General features: G+C 47.3%; 5 protein-coding genes across 8 annotated transcripts; 3 read left to right on the forward strand and 2 right to left on the reverse strand.

Annotated features, from left to right (window-relative positions):
- Positions 1-1,026: 1,026 nt before the first annotated feature.
- Positions 1,027-10,829, reverse strand: LOC108083927 (uncharacterized). 4 transcript variants are annotated; one of them, XM_017179927.3, is made up of 6 exons: positions 10,782-10,829; positions 7,461-8,456; positions 4,643-7,396; positions 4,457-4,581; positions 2,887-3,896; positions 1,027-2,828 (listed from the first exon to the last, which is right to left on the reverse strand). In XM_017179927.3, the coding sequence occupies exons 2-6, from the start codon at positions 8,250-8,252 to the stop codon at positions 2,050-2,052; spliced, it is 5,460 nt and encodes a 1,819-aa protein (XP_017035416.1). In that variant the 5' UTR covers positions 8,253-8,456; positions 10,782-10,829; the 3' UTR covers positions 1,027-2,049. The 4 variants fall into 4 exon arrangements, with proteins under 4 accessions (XP_017035416.1, XP_017035414.1, XP_070142674.1 ...); XM_017179925.3 differs by having other exon boundaries at positions 10,373-10,808; XM_070286573.1 differs by having other exon boundaries at positions 10,679-10,802.
- Positions 10,830-11,352: 523 nt separating this feature from the next.
- Positions 11,353-12,844, forward strand: CstF64 (cleavage stimulation factor subunit 2 CstF64). The gene is made up of 2 exons (XM_017179945.3): positions 11,353-11,597; positions 11,660-12,844. The coding sequence occupies exons 1-2, from the start codon at positions 11,461-11,463 to the stop codon at positions 12,795-12,797; spliced, it is 1,275 nt and encodes a 424-aa protein (XP_017035434.1). The 5' UTR covers positions 11,353-11,460; the 3' UTR covers positions 12,798-12,844.
- Positions 12,836-15,308, reverse strand: Cpsf73 (cleavage and polyadenylation specificity factor 73). Its single transcript, XM_017179944.3, has 5 exons — positions 15,104-15,308; positions 14,873-15,034; positions 13,519-14,810; positions 13,022-13,464; positions 12,836-12,960 (listed from the first exon to the last, which is right to left on the reverse strand). Exons 1-5 carry the CDS (start codon positions 15,169-15,171, stop codon positions 12,871-12,873), a joined length of 2,055 nt encoding a protein of 684 aa, XP_017035433.1. The 5' UTR covers positions 15,172-15,308; the 3' UTR covers positions 12,836-12,870.
- A 108-nt stretch (positions 15,309-15,416) lies between these two features.
- Positions 15,417-16,894, forward strand: Gos28 (golgi SNAP receptor complex member Gos28). The gene is made up of 4 exons (XM_017179947.3): positions 15,417-15,557; positions 15,635-15,843; positions 15,957-16,345; positions 16,644-16,894. Exons 1-4 carry the CDS (start codon positions 15,536-15,538, stop codon positions 16,744-16,746), a joined length of 723 nt encoding a protein of 240 aa, XP_017035436.1. The 5' UTR covers positions 15,417-15,535; the 3' UTR covers positions 16,747-16,894.
- Positions 16,895-16,935: 41 nt separating this feature from the next.
- On the forward strand, positions 16,936-19,303 carry LOC108083940 (myosin-9). The gene is made up of 3 exons (XM_017179946.3): positions 16,936-18,630; positions 18,697-18,793; positions 18,845-19,303. Exons 1-3 carry the CDS (start codon positions 17,041-17,043, stop codon positions 19,246-19,248), a joined length of 2,091 nt encoding a protein of 696 aa, XP_017035435.1. The 5' UTR covers positions 16,936-17,040; the 3' UTR covers positions 19,249-19,303.
- Positions 19,304-19,479: the final 176 nt, after the last annotated feature.

The raw sequence follows: 19,479 nt of genomic DNA on the forward strand, positions 1-19,479 counted from the left end.
CATTAAAATTTTTGATTTTGATAAAAAATTGAATTTTCAAAATTTTTAAATGAAGTATGCAGATTTATTAACTAGAAAATCTTGCACAGAACACTTTTCCGATTTAAAATTAATGCTCTTTTGGCCGAGTTATGATATTTTTAATTTAAAAAAAAATCAAGTTTTTATAATACAAAATAATATTTTTCTAAGTCAAGGAATCATTTCCGACCCCATAAACCATATATATTCTTGATCAGCATTAACATGCAAATCTTTCTAGAAATGTCCGGAAGAAATCGATTTTTTGGCCATTTTTGCGAAATTTGATAAGGGGTTACATCATTAAAATTTGCAAAAATGGCCAAAAATTTGGATTTCTTAAAATTTTAAATTTGATATGCAGTTTTTTTAAATTAATAAAAACTAACACAAAACTGCTTTCCGAATCGAAATTAATGCATTTTTGGCTTAGTTATGATATATTTTAATTGTTACCTGCAAGGGTATACAAACTTTGGCTGGCCAAAGTTAGCTTTCTTTCTTGTTATTATTTCAATTTTCGATTTTAATCGATTTATAAATCGATTTTATAAATTTGTCAAAAACCGGAGCAGCTCAAAAAGAAATCGAAAATTTTTTACTATTACCGGAGCAGGCCTGTAAATTTTTAGCATCTTTAAAAATTTGTTTTTGAAAATCTTAAACGGGAAAATATAATAAAAGTGTGCTTCAAAAGTAATCAAAATTAATGCTCCTAGAGCACAAAATCAATAAATTTGGCAAGTTTGTATGGCAAATGTAATTATAAGTTTTTCCTATAACAAGAACATAGATTTGTACATTTTCACAAATCCAACATTAATTTCCCTAAAATCAGCAAAAAATTTACCGTTTAAGGAATATTATAACAGTTTCTCTGGCACGTAGCACAGATCAGCGCATCGTCGGTCTTAGGCTGATTTCACATTGAGAAATCGATTCTATTGATTCCGCACCCCGGAAAACCCAAAAGACAAATGAATAATGCCAGATAGAAATCCATAATTGTTTTGTAATTATCCATAAATTGAATTTATTTCCTCCATAGAATGTTTGTTTCATTCCATTAGTTCTCATTGAAATTTGTTGTATTGTAAGTTGTAAATATTTTAAAATTGTGTTTGTTTTCATTTGTTTCGTTATTATTATTATTATTATTATTATAATAATGCTTGAATGTATTATGAAATTTCATTTATACTTAATGTTGTGTTCACTTAATGCTAGAAATTTTAACTAATTGCTGCATTAAACCATTGAAACAATCTTTGTTTTTCTTTTTTGTTTTTTGTTTTTAAATATAGCCTAGAGAAGTTGCAACTACGATAAATGAAAATACGCTACGTACATCGAAATTGTTTATCCCAATATGACAGTTGTGTTCGCTTACGTTCGATTGCTGTTGTTCAATTAGAAAAATACAAATTATATAACAAGTTTCTCAGATGGGCCTTCGTTTTGTTTGTCTGCGCAATGTGTGTGTATTTGTGTGTTTGTCCTTTGCTTAGAATGTGCTCGAAAGTTGTAAAACCAATTGTGGCTAACTTAGATTAACTAGCACGCATGCGTACATAAAATAATGGGCTTAATGCAAACTAAGAACTACGGAAATAAAAATTATATCGCGGCATATAAAGTAGGTATATTAATCGATGTATATTGCACTGAACTAGGTATGCATGCCATTTCACTAAATAAAATCTAAAAACTAAATGGGATTAAAATTGGGCGGGGGGTAAAGAGGGGCAACACTTTCACATTTAGCTACGTTCTTAAACCACATCCAAAAATGTATGATTAGTAAAATGTTCATATTCATTGTGATATTTGTTGTTTCTCGTCTGTTGGCATTCGCATATAGTTCGATAAGTAATACTAATTTGTTTTGTTTTGTTTTTTGTTTTCCTTTGTCGTTATAACCACAGACAGACACACATTATTACACACAGAGAAGAGTCAATGAACAACTACCTAGGTTAATGATTATATTAAACTTTAGTTCGATTACCAATCCCCACACGCACGCTCTTAGACCTCCACCGTGAAGGGGTCGCGCGAGTGATGGATCTTCAGATGCTTGTTGTGGTTGGTCTTGGTGGTGGAGCTCTTGCCGCAAATGGTGCAGGTGAAGGGTCGCTCACCGGTATGCATGCGTCGGTGCTCGATCAGATAGTAGTGCCGATGGAAGGACTTGTCGCACTGATCGCAGGTGAACTTCTTGGTGCCGTGGTGCTCGCGACGATGCCGCATGTAGTTGTACTTGCGGATAAACTTGCAGCCACAGTACTCGCACGTATACGGCTTGATTTGCTTGTGGGCATTGATGTGGTTCTTGAAGTCCAGCTCACGCACAAACGCCTTCGGGCAGTACTCGCACTTGAAGGGCTTGGCCGTCCGATTGGCGTGGACCCACGAGTGGATCTTGAGATTCCATTTGGTGGAGAAGCTCTTGTTGCAAATGGCGCAATCGTACTGCGGCTCCGTCGAGTGCGTGGCCATGTGGGCCTTGATTGATGTCTTGGCGAAGATCTGCTTGCACATGGGGCACTCCATCGGCTCGGCGTAGTCAAACTTGTCTGAGTGCGCCAGCCGGATGTGCCGGCGCAGCGAGTTGGCGTGCACAAATCGGTCACAGCAATACGGGCAGCATTTCGGCTTCAGGTCGTGGGTCTCCTTGTGCCAGAGGAAGCGCGCCTTTGAGGGCAGAACCTCGCCACAGTGGCACACGTACTCCTTCTTTCGCACCATCACCTTGGTGTGTCGCTTGCGGTGTTGCGTCAGATTCGAGTAGCGCTTGAACTTTTTCCCTATGAGAGAGAAAGATGAGTTGGTGAATGCTTCTTGTTTTGATTCGAGTATACATACCGCATATCTTGCACTTGAGCGGCGTCTGACCCGTGTGCATCCGCATGTGCTCGACTAGGGCGCTCCGTACCACAAACTTCTTGTCGCACACGTAACAGCCGAACTCTTTCCAGCCCAGGTGCCGCTTCAGGTGCAGGGAGAAGTTCTTCCAGCGGTAGAACTTCTTGCCGCAGGTGAAACACTCGGCCGGGTGCTCGGTTAGATGGGCGTCGTAAAGCTTCACGGAGGGAAAGTCGGTGCGGCAGACGTAGCACAAAAAGATGGACTTCTCCATCGCCTTCTGCTCCAGTTCGCTAAGGTTGTTGCGCTCCTGGCCCAGCTTCGATTCATTGTAGGCGATAAGCATGCGATAGAGGGCCGCCAGCTTTGCTGCCGGCGTGGTCATGGCCAGCGGCGGCAGTGTGGACGACGACTTCTCAAATAGCTGGCTAGGTGGCTTAATATCGCCATCTAAATCCGCATCGCCCTCGCCGCCGATACCCAGAAGCTCCGAGTCCTTGACATCCGACAGCAGCTCAGCCGAATTAGCGTGGTGCAGTTGTTCGACTTCCGGTTTTTCCAAACACTGCTCCTGCTTGATCTTCACAATGCCATCTTTTGAGTCCTCCTGCACAGCGTCGTCGGTTTGCAGCAGCAACTGGGCATGCTGCTGCTGCGGGGGCAGCATTGGTTCACTGACCGGCGGCTGGGTACAGATGAGCCTTCGATTCTGACGCACATAGTTATGGTCGCTTATCATGTGGGCATTCCGCTCCTTGAGCTTCTCGAAGATGGAATCGCAATGGGGGCACTTGTAAAGCTTGCGGCGATGTGGCCTTCGCTGGGCAAGAGCAGCCGCCGCCTCCGCTGCCGCCTCAGCGGCAGCCCTAGATGTCGAAGCTATTGGTGGACCCGCCAGCAAAGCCGATGACGTGGAAGTGGAGGAGGTGGCCACATTGGGGACGATATCCGTCAGCTGGCTCTTCCTAGAGCTGGATGAGGCCTCATCATCAATCGCATTGAAGTCGAAGCTGCAATTGTTTGATGAAGAATCTCATTTAGAAATTTATTTTTACATATTTTAATTAAATTTTTAATTTATAGATATAGATTAAATGTTTGTGTGGCTATGATATATGAGAGCCAGAAATAAAATCGATTCTATAATCGATTAATCGGTTTTTTTTCAATTATGCGATACATTTGATTTAAATTTTTAGAATCGATTTAATCGAACAAATTCGTGAAAGAGTTTATTAAATTATAGATTGTATTCTTTTAAGAATCCAAAAATAAAATGTGTAGAACAATAAAATTACAAATCTATGTGTTCATAGAATTTTCTAAAAAAATAAACCGATAAAAATCGAAAAAAAACCGATTAAAATCGAAAATTAAAATATATTTTTTTTTAATTTTTTTATATTTGATTTTAATTGGTTTATTTTTAGATGTTTGCTAAAAAAAAAATCCAAATTTGTTTTAAAAATAATTTAAAATTAAACCAACTAAAATAAAAAATTTTAACCGGTTTATTTATAGAAAAAATCGATCAACTGAAATTCGATTTATTTCCAGTTGTAATACCCACCGCTTATGCTCCCTCTGCTGAGCGCTGCTGAGATCCTGAGCCGGGTAGTAGTCCTGTCGCCAATCGGGGTTGTAGCCTCCAGAGAACTGGTTTCTGAAAAACCTCTGCGAAATGTCCCCATAAACCTGTAGCATATAATATGTTTTAAATTTATAACCAAAAACCTGGTAAAGCCGTTTCACCTACCGATTCACTCCACGAGTTTTCAATGTCACAGTTGCTCTCCTGCTCGGAGATTTCACCCTTGGCGGGCATCTTTTCATCGGTGCGAATGTTGAGTCCACCCACCAAACTGCTCTCCGTGGCAGCACCGGCGAACGAGGACGAGGTGGTGGATGTCGAGGCGGAGACCGAGGGCAGGTTGCTGCTGCTGCTTAGCTGCTCCCGCTTGCAGGTGTCCAAATCCAGATACTTGGCTTCCTCGTCCAGCGTTGCTGCAACGCTGCTGCAATCGACGGCCGCCAGGGCGGCATTGAAGTTGGTGGGCTGGTGGCTGACCACATCGGTGTGGCTATGGTTGGAGGAGACCCCCGACGCTCCGGCTCCTTCTGCCTGAATCTGTGGATCATTCTCCTGTTCCTGCTGGTACCACTGCAGCGACTGTGTCTTGGCCACCCGGAAGGAGGCATTCATAGAGTCATGGTCCATGGAATTGCTGGAAGAGGAGGCCAAAGTGGCCGCATTGGTGGCATCACTCACACCGTGTGGTGGCTGCTGCTGGTGTTGCCGTGCGAAGGCATTAAAAGGATAGGTAGCCGCAGTGGTCGTGCTTGTGGTCTGGTGGTAAAGGAAGTTAAAGTCCGGAGGCTGCAGCGCTGCTTGCACCTGGGCCGCCGCTGAGGAGGCGTAGGAAGACGACGAGGATATCACAATCTCATCCACATCCAGGTTGGTGTTGTCCGGCAGAATGTATTCCTCGCCAGGCTTTGATGGGGTCTTGGAGCTGCTGCTGCTGGCAAAAACAGACCCTGCCGATGGGAATCCCGTGCTGGCATTCACCACGAACGTGGTACTGGACGCTGCCAGCGGGGGCGGCTGCTTGGAGTTGGCAAACTCCAGCAGCACTCGGGCATCGTCATCGTTGACCGCCGAATGGTGGTGCTGGCTCTGGCTGCGACTGGTGGTTAGGTGCTTTTCCAGAATGCTTGCCGCCGGAGCCTCCAGAGTCTCACTTTTAACCTGCACCTGGCCCAGATCTCTTGATATGGATGGGTTGCTGCTGGAGGAGGAGGAGGAGGAGGAAGATGGTGTGGTGTCAGTCTTTTTTGTTGCCGTCTCCGTCGTTGCTGCTGATGCCGTTGCCTTTGGTTTGATGACTAATTTCTTGGGCCCGCGACTCTGGGCAGGAGTGGAGAAGCGCTGCGGGAGCAGCATCGTGTTGGGCTCCACCTCGACCTTCATGAGTGGCGGCTCGTTGGGGTCCTCGGCGGAGGCTTCTTCAGTCACCGGTGTCGACGTTGCCGTCGCTGTTACTGTGCTGGCCATGCGAATGACACTGGTGGTGCCGTGCTCCAAGCTTGGCTTCTGCTCCAGCTGCTGCGCTGCCTCGGGGTCGTCGTACTCGTCGAGGGGCTCCTCCTTCTCCACCTTAACGAGGGGAATGGGGACCACAGCGGCAAAGGGACGCCCTGCCCCGATGCGACTGGAGGCCACTATGTTACCCATCAAATCGAGATACTCATTCATATTGAGCGGCACATCGCTAAGCACTGTGATCCGGTTCTTTTTGGACTTGGTCGTGGTGGAGGTGGAGTTTGAGGCTGAATTGGAGGCCGAATTGGAATGGATATCCACCAGATTGCTGGACGTGGAGGCGCCGGCGGCGGCTGCAGCAGAGCTGGTAGAGGGACCTGAGCAAAGCGGAGGTGGAGCTGTGGACGTCGTGGACATTGACTCGGGTTTGCGCTCCGTTTCCGGGTCACTCTCGCAGCCGCTGCTAATGCTCATAAACTCCTCCTCCTCATCCGAGACGCGCTTGGAACTTCGCTTAGGCTTGGCCTTCCGCGATTTTTTCGTTGTCTTATTTCGGCTGCGACTGCGGCTATTCTCATCCCGCTCATCGTCCCCGTCTACCTCCTCCTCTGGCTGAGCCTCGCGGTCGTCGTCGACCACCTCCTCCTCCTCCTCCTCATCCTCTTCGTCTTCATCGTCATCGTGTATGTGCAAGACACTCGGCGGGGATTGGTAAATGCGTTCGATCACAGAGAACTCACCGTCCTCCTTCTCCACACACTCCACAATATGCTTGGGCGTTTCCTGGACAATAAAGTCACCATTGTCCCGCTCAAGATAGTGGGCCACCGGTGATTCCGCAAAGCGCAGAACCGACGAGCAGGCATTGGTCGAGGCTGGCGAGGCGCAGGCCACAGCCGCCGCTGCGTTGAGCAGAGCCCCAAATGGTGAGTTGGTTTGCCGACTGCTCCTACTACCAGACGCAGCAGCAGATCCAGAGTTGGAAGCAGAGCTGGAGCTACAGCTGCTGCTCACTGAGACCGGTCCGTAGGTCTGCAAGCTTAGTGACTGCTGCTGCTGTAATCTGGAGGATGGTGATGTGGCCAACTGCTGCTGGTGAATCTGCTGTTGCAAATGAGGATGACTCTGATGATTCTGTCCCATGCTGTGGATCGATACCGTGGCCTGTGCCTGTGACGGCGGTGGTGGTGGTGGTGGGGGATTCAGAAATACTTCCGCATGCGCCTTGCTGGGCTGCTTTCCAGCTACTTCTGTTGTTGGTGTCGGTGGTGCCAGGGTTAGGTTGTGCTGCCCGGCCATGTGGGGTGGCTGTGACTGCTGCTGCAGCTGCTGTTGATGTGGCTGCTGCTTGATTTGGTTGTGCTGAGATCGTATTTGACTGATGGCGGCTCCGTAGGCGGGAGGTGGTTTCTGGTGAGGCTGCGTTGAAGCTGCCGTCGGCTGCTGCTGCTGCTGTTGCGTAAATAGCTGCAAAGGTAGGAAAGTCGGAAAGTCCTTTGATTGATTTCATTTTATAACAGCTAAAACTCACCTGCAACGGCGGTGGCGGCGGCAAAGCGGCATAGGTAAACTTTAGGGGCGACTGCTGCTGTTGTTGTTGCTGCTGCTGCTGATGCGTAAAGTGGGCCTGCTGCTGATGGCTGCCAAGGAAGTGCTGCTGCGCAACCTGCGGTATTACCAGCGTGGCTGCGTTGGTGCCAGCAACACCACGCCCAAAGCCCGACTGCTGCTGCTGCTGCTGGTGATTAAAGCGATAATCCGGAGCGACCAGCGACGGCTGATACTGTGTGGATACGCTGCTTATGGTGGGATGTGCGGATGTGTTGGCTCGCGCCTCAGTCGTGGGCGGTGCGCATTTCAGTGCTTTCATCGGTGGATTGCTCAGATTGCTGCTGCTGCTAGTGCTGCTACTTGCAGAAGGGGATGTGCAGGAGGGTGCAGCATTGGCGGAGGAGAGCGGCGGCAACGGTGGTGCTGGCGGCACTACGGGCATTGCAGCTGATATGGTTTTGGACATCGCTGGCGGGCTGGTGGCCACAACTGGTTTCACATCGCCACAGGGTGGTGACAATGTGAAGGCAGACTTATCATCTGCCAGGCTGGCTTCTCCGCCATCAGACCCACCGCCTCCTCCGCCTCCTGACATCATAGCGGCCGCCAGGGCGCTTCCCATGCTGTTGTTGCCACCGCCACCGACAATCGTCATCTGGACCAGCGCCTTGATCACCTGTTCCTTGGGATGAGTCTCCAAGTGATCGGAGAGATTCATACCCGCATGCAGGTACAGGGTGCACACGGGGCACTGAACGCTGTTGTCCACCATGTTGACGGCTTTTGATTGACCTTTGTCTGGCTCTCTCTCGGTAGCTATTCGCTCTCTCTGGCAGGTCCTGTTCCCTGGATGGCTACCTTTGCGCTCTAGTGCGACGGTTGTCTGGATGGACTGCCGCTCAGAGTCATAAAACAGTGTGTTCTCTTGGCTTAGTGGCCATCGTGCTCAATCCTCTGGTGATCCGACTCGGGCAAGCTGCAATGGAGAATGAAAAAAAGGAATGTCAGTATATGAGTGCCAGACGTTCTCGTTGCCGCCTGGCCCAGAGCTCTAATCCGCGCTCTGATATCAGCGCCCCCGGTAGGTAAGCTGATACACGAAGAATGCGCCGTTCGGTTATCCGAGGAATGCGTGCAGCGTAATCTTTACACAAACTGGGCGTTCACCAAAACCAATAAAAGTTTAAAGGGGCGGAGGAGCGAATGGAAAGGATTATAAATTATTAAATAATTTGATCTGGTATCATAATTAAATATTTGGGGCAGAAGAAATCCTTCTTCTTTGGAATTCTCATTATTTTATTGATTATTTAAATTTATTTCACTCCAATTACCTGAACTATGATTGCTTTTAACGAAGGTCTATTAAAAGACTAAATAAAAAAAATAAATAATTAATTTAAAGGTTGCAAGATTCTGAGAGAAACTATTTCTATATCCAAAATTTAATATGAAATAAATAAGTATACATTTAAGACGAAATTAAAACTTTTTAAAACATATATTCGTCCTTCTAAATGCATTGATTTGAATTTTAATTATTTTATTGATTAATTCAATTAATTTCACTTAAATTATCTTAACTTTGATTACTTTTAACTAAGTCCTGTTAAAAAAACAGTATGTAAATACAAAATTGATGAATAACTTAGAACAATTAATTTTTGCATAAAAACTAAAAGGTTGTAAGAACCTTAATGGAATTGAATTGACTCTATAAAATATTATAATTCAAGACGAAATTAAAATTAAAAAAAAAATATCTAGACATCCTATCACACCATTAAATTCGGTTAGGATTAACATTTTTTAAATTACAATATCAAACTTGATTTGTTTAAAAGTAGCTTTTTGTAATAACGAATAATTATAACTATACGACTAAGCAATATTGTAAAGAAAGGATGTCGCGGAATATCATTAGTGGAATGGTCATTAATCGCCCAGGGAGCAATGGCGGATTGGAATGCCGGCCCCGAGAGGAGGGCGACCACTTCTGGAGCAGCTTTTTTATTCGCTGGAAAAGGGCGACTCGCAAGAGTCACAGGAAATATCGGAAGCGGAGGCAACGACCCAGCCCGATGACGAGTTATTGGCTTTTTTGTTTCGCCTTTTGCTGCGGCTGCTGGTTCAGCCAACTCTTGCTTTTATTTATAGTACAATATTTGCTAGCTTTTTTTCGTTTTTATTTCTTATTTTTGGGTCTGCTGGCTAACTGGCTGAACTTGGGGTCTGCAAGGGTTGCTCTTCCTGACGGAGATGGGCAAAGATGAGAGCAGGACAGGATGATAGGAGGGCTGCACATGTACATCGTGTATAAACAGCGGCAAACAAATGTCTACGTCTGTTGCTATTGATTTTTCCTTTGCAAAGGTTACACACACACCGGCACACTCGCACACACAAACACAACACCTACACCTAAGCACACACACAAACACCGAAAAAAACATAAAAGAACAGAAAGTGCGTTGCATTTAATTTTGGGTTCAAGTTAAATGTTAATTCCAACAACAGCAAACCTTTTTTCGCTGTGCGTGTGTCTGGCAGTGTGTGTGTGCGTTAATGTTGCTGATCTTGCCACTTATTGTCCGATTTTGTTCTTCTTTTTTTTAACGCTTTTCACTGCTGTTTGTGCTTATTATGCTTATTATTACACAGACGCACACGCGAATTAAAAATGCACATATTTCCGCTTTTGTTCGCCACCCATTGGAATCGATTTCGTCCATGGAACGAACCACAATTCCCGAGGAGAGGACGCCAGCTAATTACCAGTATCGATCGAGGGAGAAGAGAGTGAGAGAGAGAGACAGAGGCAGAGAGCAGACGAGCTGCTCTGGGAGAGAGCCCCTATAGATGTGTGGGGGTATCCTTGAAATGAGTATGCACCTGCAGCCGCTGGAGAGGAGTAGGGACTCCTGGCTCTCTTTCTGGTCGTCGCCTCGTTCAATGACACAGAAATCTTTCCTCTCGTCTTCTGCTTTGTACGCTCCTTCTCCAATATACAAGCGAGCTTTTATATGTGCGAGTACAACTGCGAGGCCATCGCTGCGTTTATCTCCCTCTGTGTGTGTGCGTGAGCGTGTGTTGGAGTGCGTACGCGTATGTGTGCATGACTGCGAGTGCCTCGGCTACACACAAAGTAAAATTTTCAAGCACGTTTTTCTTGCACTTGGGTCAGATTTTCACTACTACCGCCACGAAACCGGATGCAGGTCTCCTTAAACTACAATTTGGCATGCAAATCGAGCATTTTGTTAAAATTTTCACTGGTTAAAAACAGTTTATTCGTTTTCACCTTGCGACAAGAAAAATTACAACACCAATAGAGCTGCAAATGTTATCGATGTTGCTATCGCGTAACGATGTTTTTAAAAAAGACGATACATCGATAAATTCATTTCAGGCGAGATGCTGGGTATTTTTATAATATAAAATATATAAATATTTAAAATATAGAAATATATAAAAATATATAAAATTGATATCCTTGCAGTAGCTGTAAAACGGTAAATATATTTATTTGTAAGTACAGTTGAAAGTTAATATTACTTTGTTTTTGTTCATCATATATATATTTATAATTTAAATGTTATTAAATATTTCAAATTAAAAATATTCAATATAAAATTAATGTTTTTGAAATTTAAAAATAAAAAATGGTAAATAAATATATATTTTATATATCCCTAGTAGTTTTTAATCGATTGTTAATGATCCAATTCAAGTTTGTATATAAACTTTAACGTTCCTTTCTTGTTTATTTATTTAATTAAAAAGCAAATCTTATTTTAACAAGTTTAATTAAAATTAATCGATATATCGATATTTTTAGCCCTAGCCATATTTACGCTGCTGCCCTGGTTTGGGACATTTTCGGGCAGGAAGAAGCAGAACGCGCCGCTTTTCAGGGAAATTTAATTTAGGGAGCCAACGTTTGCTGTGTTTTGTGCATTTAATAATAACAAATAGACACGATGGCAGATAAGGCGCAGGAACAGAGTATCATGGACAAGTCCATGCGGTCGGTGTTCGTGGGCAACATACCCTACGAGGCCACCGAGGAGAAGCTCAAGGAGATCTTCAGCGAAGTGGGCCCGGTGCTCTCGCTCAAGTGAGTTCCGCAAGCCCAGGAGAGGCTGCTGATAGTACTCGACTAAAATGTTATCCTTGCAGGCTGGTGTTCGACCGGGAAAGCGGGAAGCCCAAGGGATTCGGCTTCTGCGAGTACAAGGACCAGGAGACGGCTCTGAGTGCAATGCGAAACCTCAACGGGTATGAGATCGGCGGCCGGACGCTGCGGGTGGACAACGCCTGTACGGAGAAGTCGCGCATGGAGATGCAGCAGCTGCTGCAGGGTCCCCAGGTGGAGAATCCGTACGGCGAGCCGTGTGAGCCCGAGGACGCCCCCGAGCTGATCACCAAGACGGTGGCCTCGCTACCGCCAGAGCAGATGTACGAGCTGATGAAGCAAATGAAGCTGTGTATCGTCAGCAATCCGTCGGAGGCTCGCCAGATGCTTATGCTGAATCCACAGCTGGCGTATGCCCTGCTCCAGGCCATGGTGGTCATGCGAATCGTGGACCCGCAACAGGCGCTGGGCATGCTCTTTAAGGCCAACCAGATGCCGCCCGTGCTAGGCGGCAATCCACACCAGGGATCCGGCGGATTATCCATGATGGGCCAGCAGCAGCAGCAACAGGTCCAGATGCCGCCACAGGTGCAGATTCCGCAGCAGCAAATGCAACAATCGGCACCCCCACCGCCCATGCCCGTGCCCGGACCTGGCTTCCCCACCAACGTGCACTCCAACGACATCGACCTGCGCATGGTGCCGGGCGGACCCATGCCGCTAGATCCCAGGATGATGGGTCGTGGCATGGACCAGGACTTACGAGGAGTGATGCCGAATCCAGTGCCGCCCCCGCTAATGGATCCCCGGACCCGAGCCCAGATGCCCAACCAGCAGCAGCAGGGTCCTCCGCAGGCCCCACCTGCTCCCTATCCCAGCGATCCGCGTCAACGCCCCATGGATCCACGCCTGAGGGCCGGACCTGGGCCGCCACAGCAGCCTCCGCAGGTGCTTCCTCAGGCGCCGCCGCCGACACAACAGCAACAGGCTGCTGCCCAGCAGCTGCAGAGTCGTTTGGGCGCACACGGAGTTCTGCCCTCCGATGCCTCTGATCAGGACAAGGCCGCTCTTATCATGCAGGTGCTGCAGCTGTCCGACGAGCAGATCGCCCAGCTGCCGTCCGAGCAAAGGGCCAGCATCCTGATGCTCAAGGAACAGATTGCCAAGAGCACCCAGCGTTAATTATATATTTCTGGAAATCAAACAATAAAGCGAACATCTTCACATCAGCAGGTATATTTTTGGAATGGCGCAATCAGTGGGCGGAGACGAGGGTCTGGTGCAGCTTCTGCACGGTTGTGTTAAGCATTTGCCGTAGTACGTCGTCCTCGGCGCAATGAACAGCCTGAAAGTAGGACAGAAATAGAGAACGACCTAACTTGAGTCGCTTTTTCGAGGACACTCACCAAAGTTTCCAGATTGATCTCAGCCCGCTTGCCGCTCACCGTCACCGGCAGCAAATCGCCCTTGAACATCTTGGGCACACAGGTGTCGCCGAAGGTATCCTGCAGGGTCTCGATTAGGCAGTCCCGGAACATTGAGTCCTCCGACTTGGTCTGCTTGGTGGCCCCCTTAAGGTTCGTGCCGCCGAGTTCCGATTGCATGATGCAGGCGAGGACAGCGTCCGCGTAGACATCGTTCACATGCGTCGCCTGCCACTCCATGACTATGATCTTCTGCTCCACAGTCAGCTCGATGCAGCCAAAGACACGCAACTTGCGATCTGCCTCCACTGTTTCCACGCATCCGGCTCCGATTCGATCCAAAAGAATCTCCAGGGTGGCCAGGGAGCTGCCCCAGGGGATCGACTGGCGCTGGGTGACCACCGACATGCTCATGTCCGTGTATTCTGCAAAGGAGTTATTAGGAGACTCTGGATTGTAGGGATTATGGGAGTACTTACTGCCCAGATCGGAGGGAGCCAGCAAATGGTACTTAAAGTCTCGCTTAACCAGTACACCGGACAGCTTGCTGCCCACTTCGGGATTCTTGGCAGCTAGGTTGCCCATCACCTTGGCGGTCTTCTCGCCCCGGAAGTAAAGATCGACGGCGTGTGTGTTGCGCGGATTGTAGAACTTGATGTCGGTGCTGGCATCCGCCTCGTATTCCCGTTGCAGGGCCAACTTCAGGCGCGACATCTCGTTCTGCTCGCCATGGACGAGCACAACATGTGTGGGCTTGAGCAAGCGGATGAACTCGCTGGTCTGCTGGTAGTCCGTGTGAGCCGAAAATGAGATATAGTCCACGGACATGTTGAGCGGCAGCTTCTGTCCCGACAGCGTTGTGATCTCCTCCGGCTCGGACAGTATGGTCTTGGCCAGAGTTCCTTCCACACAGTAGCCAGCGATGATGACTCCGTTCTTGGGATCCGTGCACCAGCTCTCGAAGAGCTCGCGCGACAATCCCGACTGCATCATACCAGGCGAGGCCATAATGACACAGGGACCGATGTCCTCGAAGTGATCAATGCCCTTCAAGTTGGAGATATGCCTGAAAACGAACGGATTGTTTACAGCTATCTGCCGGCGAATGCGATCGTTCATGGCATTGATGTAGGTCTGGTAGACAGCCATGCACTTCTTGGCCAGCGAGGAGGCGTAGTAGATGGGAATCTCGTGCAGCTCTGGGTTTTGAGACCAGAACTCATCCAGGATGAGCAGCAGCTCCTGGGCACGACCCAACGCGAAGACAGGAATCAGGCACCGGCCGCCCTGCTGCACTGTCTTTTGCACCAGGGAGGTAAAGCGGTTCTCCCGATCCTCGCGCTTCTCGTGGATGTGAGTGCCGTAGGTGGACTCTGTGATCAGTACGTCTGGCTTCATGGGCGGCACTTCTGCGGCCATTAAATGGCGATCCTCCTGTCGCGAGAAGTCTCCTGTGTACAGGATCTTAATGCCAGCAATTTCGATCATGAACATGGCAGCTCCCAGGACATGACCAGCATTATAGGCGCAAAAACGGACGCCCATTACGTCCCGCTCCTCGTGAAAGTTGATTGTCTCGATCTTCTCCATGGAGGCCTCCAAGTCCGCCTCCGTGTATAGCATCTGTTCGGTGGATATATTGCTGATCTTGATGTAGTCGGACAACATCCAGCGGTAGATGGCCTTGGTGGCATGGGTCATGAAGCAGCGACCCTTGAAGCTGGTCTTCATCAGGAACCAGGGCAGGGCGCCGCAGTGGTCCAAGTGGAAGCTGTCATTGAAAACAATCTTCTATAAACACCGGAGATAATGACAATCTAAGGTAATACGCACTGTGAAATGAACAGCAGGTCGATCTCGTCCGCCTCTATGAGATCCACATAAGGCAGGGCATCCATGCCGGACAGTCCCGGGTGTATGCCGCAGTCGAGCATGATCTTTTTGCCTTTGAACTCCAGCATTATGCAGGAGCGTCCCACTTCCTGGCCAGCTCCACTGAAAAAAAGAGCACATTTCACCACTCAGTTTCTTTGCCTTGATCCATCCAAACCAAGTCTTTCTTACAGTGGCTTGATCTGCAGAAGATCGCTTTCTTCGTCCGGCACGCGTACATCGTTTGTGGCCTGTGACATGGTGCTAAAAAGACCGAAATAAAGAGCTAAACAAAGTTAAAAAATTCGCCGGCAACAAAAGGCAACGCGCAACAGTGTGACCGATGCAGCACAGCAATCGGTTGTTATCGATAAATGGTAGGGCTTGGTATTTAATTGCTAACTAGAATATTTTCTTAAAATAAAACGCAAAACGGCAACAAGGATAAAAATATATAGTAATAAAAAAATACAAATGCACATTCAAAATATACATTTATTTGCTAAAAACAAATAAGCTAAATTAGTTCAAAATTCAGCACCTGCGTTGTTTGTCCCCGCCTGTGATCTGGCCACACTGTTTGCCACACGAAAGTCGGACAAATAAAGGAAAACTTTTGGACAAATGGGAGCATCCAGCTATGATGGTAAGCCCTGGAATGATGGTACACCTGTAACATTACTCACCCATGATCGACACCCCACCTTCAATTCTCCCGCACAGTTTTGCGTAAGAGCGCCAGAAGCCTAGAAAATGAGATCGACCTGAAGCTGGTGGCTTTCAGCAAAATCGGAGCTGGCAGCGGCGGAGGCGGTAGCAGTGGCGGCAGCGGTGGTCTGGGAGGTAGCAGTGGTGCCATTGACACATCACCGCTCCTGGGCGAGCATGTCTTCGACTCGCTCTCAGAGGAGATCGAACAGATGCTGGATAAGGTGGGCTATGGACCTCTGGGCTAGTTCTGTTCTCCAGATGGAACAGGTTCACCTCTTTGATTTTCTTTACAAAAACAATTAATTGCAATTTAAACAAAACTCTCCGTTTCCAGTTATCTTCGCTAAACGAGGCCATGTCGGACCTTCCCGCTTCAGGAGCTGCCGCCATGCACACCCTCCAAAGACACCGGGAGATCCTCCAGGGCTATCGGCAAGAGTTCAACAAAATCTGCGCCAATCACACGATGCGCATTGAACGAGAGGAGCTGCTCCGCGGCTCTGGGCTGGCCACCAGCTCCGGCAGCCCCTCCATTTCGGGTCTGAGTCGACGTGAAATGTACCTGAAGGAGAGCGGTCACCTGAATAGCGCCAGTCACCTGGTAAACGATCAGATCAACATTGCTATCGAAACGCGGGATCACCTGCATGCCCAGCGACAGGCCTTTAAAAGGCTGCAGACGCGCTTCAACGATATCTCTAATCGGTTCCCGCTGATTTCCAGGTAAGAAGAGAACATTAAGGAGCACAACAACTGGTTTAAGATTTCTATAAATCCGCCCCTCGTAATGACACCATATTTCCAATATGACTCATTTGCCTTTTATCAGTCTCTCGATATCCGGAGCTCGTAAATAACAACGATTTTTCTTTGCCAAAAATCTTTTAAGCATAGCTTATCCAGTTTTGTTTGTTTAGAGGAGCCAATAAAAAAGGATCTGCTTTCGATGATATTTTATTTGTTACGAAAGTAAGTTCTTATCTTTATTTATATTAATTTTTTTTTTTTTTTAACATTTCAGTCTCATTCAGCGCATTAATATCAAGAAGCGGCGCGATTCGCTGATCCTGGGCGCCGTAATTGGTTTCTGTGTGATCCTGTTGCTGCTCTATGCCTTCAACTAGCGCCGCCCCAGCCGAGATTTGGCCAAAGATATATAGAGCTTGCATTCAACTCCATTACAGACAATTGCAACATTCTTTTGTTTTTATTCGACGTGGTATATGTGTATGATTAACTTGTGATAGCAATAAAATGTATTATATAAGACGACTCCAGCAGCCTTGGCCTTTTACATCGGTCTGTAGTCATTATTCGTTCTAGTCCCAAGTAGCACATACATAACTACCAAAAAAGCAGCAATATAGTATATATATATATATATATATATTTTGAATTCAACTCTAAACCATACAAAAATGGCTGATAACCCGACCGAGGAGGTACCGCCAGCAGCGCCTGCTGACGAGGTTGCAGCGCCTGCTGACGTGGTTGCAGCGCCTCCTGACGAGGTTGCAGCTCCCGAAGAAGCTCCTTTGCCAGAGGCAATTCGTACAGAAGAGACAGCCGAAATTCTAGTAGAAAACGAAATAGTCGAGGCCATTGAGGAACACCTCCCAGCCGAAGGAGAGGAACAGCCAGTGGAAATGGTCGGAGAAGGTGAAGAGCAGCCATTGGAGGATGGTCAGGAGCCTGAAGTAAAAGCCACGGGTCCCGTGACCGCCAGTGAACGAAAGCGCCAGAAGCTCGAAAAGATTAAGAAAATGCTTGACCAGGAAAAGGCGGCAATGAGAGAAGCCCTAGAGGCTGCAGAAGCAGAGGCAGCGAAGGAAGCCAGAGAGGAGGAGGAAGAAGGCTCCCACGAAATCTACCACTTGTTAGGATCCGATGAAGGCGCACAGTCCTCTGACGAGTTCGCTGATCTTAAGGCCGTGCTCAACGAGTTGGATGATATGGAACCAACAGGGTCGGTAGGTGGTGAAGAAGAGGATGCGGAGTCTGTCTCCAGCGAGGATACACCTCGGCCAAGACTGCAGAAATCGATCAAGGGCACGTTTCTCCGCGAGTTCGAGAGCTTGCCCAGCATTTCGGACATATCCCTAGACATATCGTTTGAGGAGGCAGAGCCCATACCCGATGACCAGAAGAAAGCCACTGAAGAGAAGGATGAAGGACACTTTGTGAAAGGAGACGCTTTCGATGGCGAGGACGAGTCCGAGGGCTCGTCATCCGACCAAAACACAGCGAATGCCGGAATAGCTGGTGTCGAGGAAGAAAGCGAGTCGGAGAATTCACTTATAGACGACATACCGGATGATCAGGAGGTTACCGAGAAACGTGTTGTCATTAAAGAGGAAGAAGACGACACCATGGCCATGTTTACGGATGCATTGGAGGCGGTTCCTAGCGATTTTGTTGAAAACGTGGTTGTGGCCGAAGAGCCCTTCTGGTATCGGCTTACCGCCGACTTCGTGGAGAATCTCATCGCTACGGTGGTGGAAAAACTTGAAAAAGCTGCATTATCGGAACAAACACTGGACAAGAACAAGATGCTTTGGAGACTTGCTGAAGATGTGGACAACTACTTATATGAGCATTGCCTAAACACCCAGATTAACGGCATTATCAGCGAGTACTTCCGCCGCAACCACAAGAAATCGCCATTCTTGGTTTTAACGCCAGAGGATGCTGCCAAAGAGCGCCTGCGCTTCCACCAAGCCCTCAATGTGGTCGATAGCCTAAGGGAACGTGTGAAGCTTATGAAAATCAATTATGGCACCAACACGCACAAGGCGATGATAGAGCTAAGCTCGCTGACTGTGCTCTCCTTCAACGAGGAGCAGCGGCTGGAGGGATTAATGCGCAGGACCCTCGTCCGCCGGGATATGGAACGGCTGAGGCGGATTCTGGACAACGAGCTCAGACGCATGCAGGATATGCGGAATCAGGTCAGCGAGAAGCGCTACGAACTCAATTTGAACCTCCACAATTTGGCCTTTGTGGATCAGGTGGGTGCTGTCCTCTAGAATCTCATATGTAAAGTACATAACTTAATTTCTTTGTATGAACTTTAGAAAGTTGCGAAATTTGAAATGATCACTGACACCTTGACCATTTCTCAAATGCTTTGCGCCAATGAGTCCATTATACATTTGGGAAAACAATTAGAAGGTAAATATAATACATCCTAAATATAATACATCCTTTAATGGTCGCCAACAGAAAAAAGCAAGGATGTGTTGTTCATGCAGTCAAACTACAAAAAGTCAATGATCGAGGAGACCTGCGCCCGCGAGAAGCGGGACATGATCTCATATTCGTTGGCAAAGGCCAAGTTAAAGTATGATGAAAGGTTAAAGCGACGTAATCAGTTGCGGGAGGAGCTCACCAAACTCCAGTGGGAGCATGCCCAGCTGAAGGCCCAGCGCGCCCGGCTGGAGGTCAAAGGTGGTCTGCTCTTCAAGGTCTCTCTGATGTACGACTACGACAAGTGTATGGACTTTGTCGAGGAAAAGCGCAAGAGTGTCAAAAAGTTGAAGGCTTTGAACGCCGAAATGTCCAAACGGGTCGTAATAATGGAAAAGGACATTCGAGCGTCCAGTAAGGCGGTTGTCCATATTTATTAGCTGCCAACATTTGTAGTTTTGTATTTTCCCTATATTCAAAACAAAAAAATATATTGGTTTGCATGTTATAAATAACATTTTTGGAATTGTAAAGGCCCTAGGTAAATTAAGGAAAACTATAAACTAAAAACTATAAATTTTAAAAGGGGATTCCCGGCGATAATCATTTTTGAAAATACCACACTCGTTTTTTCGGTATTTTTCTGCCTATCGATAAAAAGTCGAAGGTGT

This window comes from Drosophila kikkawai, chromosome 3R, assembly GCF_030179895.1.
Source record: "Drosophila kikkawai strain 14028-0561.14 chromosome 3R, DkikHiC1v2, whole genome shotgun sequence".
NCBI lineage: Eukaryota > Metazoa > Arthropoda > Insecta > Diptera > Drosophilidae > Drosophila > Drosophila kikkawai.

Bases quoted from the DNA above. Each gene is read 5' to 3' on its own strand.
- LOC108083940 (XM_017179946.3), top strand. From the start codon at position 17,041: ATGGCTGATAACCCGACCGAGGAGGTACCGCCAGCAGCGCCTGCTGAC. The intron at 18,631-18,696 runs GTGGGTGCTGTC...TATGAACTTTAG, and splicing joins ATTTGGCCTTTGTGGATCAG to AAAGTTGCGAAATTTGAAAT. The intron at 18,794-18,844 runs GTAAATATAATA...GGTCGCCAACAG, and splicing joins TTTGGGAAAACAATTAGAAG to AAAAAAGCAAGGATGTGTTG.
- LOC108083927 (XM_017179927.3), bottom strand. From the start codon at position 8,252: ATGGTGGACAACAGCGTTCAGTGCCCCGTGTGCACCCTGTACCTGCAT. The intron at 4,582-4,642 runs GTAGGTGAAACG...TATATGCTACAG, and splicing joins AAAACTCGTGGAGTGAATCG to GTTTATGGGGACATTTCGCA. The intron at 3,897-4,456 runs GTGGGTATTACA...AAACAATTGCAG, and splicing joins CAGCAGAGGGAGCATAAGCG to CTTCGACTTCAATGCGATTG.
- Cpsf73 (XM_017179944.3), bottom strand. From the start codon at position 15,171: ATGTCACAGGCCACAAACGATGTACGCGTGCCGGACGAAGAAAGCGAT. The intron at 13,465-13,518 runs GTAAGTACTCCC...ACTCCTTTGCAG, and splicing joins GGCTCCCTCCGATCTGGGCA to AATACACGGACATGAGCATG. The intron at 12,961-13,021 runs GTGAGTGTCCTC...TCCTACTTTCAG, and splicing joins AGATCAATCTGGAAACTTTG to GCTGTTCATTGCGCCGAGGA.
- Gos28 (XM_017179947.3), top strand. From the start codon at position 15,536: ATGGGAGCATCCAGCTATGATG. The intron at 15,558-15,634 runs GTAAGCCCTGGA...TCTCCCGCACAG, and splicing joins GGGAGCATCCAGCTATGATG to TTTTGCGTAAGAGCGCCAGA. The intron at 15,844-15,956 runs GTGGGCTATGGA...CTCCGTTTCCAG, and splicing joins TCGAACAGATGCTGGATAAG to TTATCTTCGCTAAACGAGGC.
- CstF64 (XM_017179945.3), top strand. From the start codon at position 11,461: ATGGCAGATAAGGCGCAGGAACAGAGTATCATGGACAAGTCCATGCGG. The intron at 11,598-11,659 runs GTGAGTTCCGCA...TTATCCTTGCAG, and splicing joins GGCCCGGTGCTCTCGCTCAA to GCTGGTGTTCGACCGGGAAA.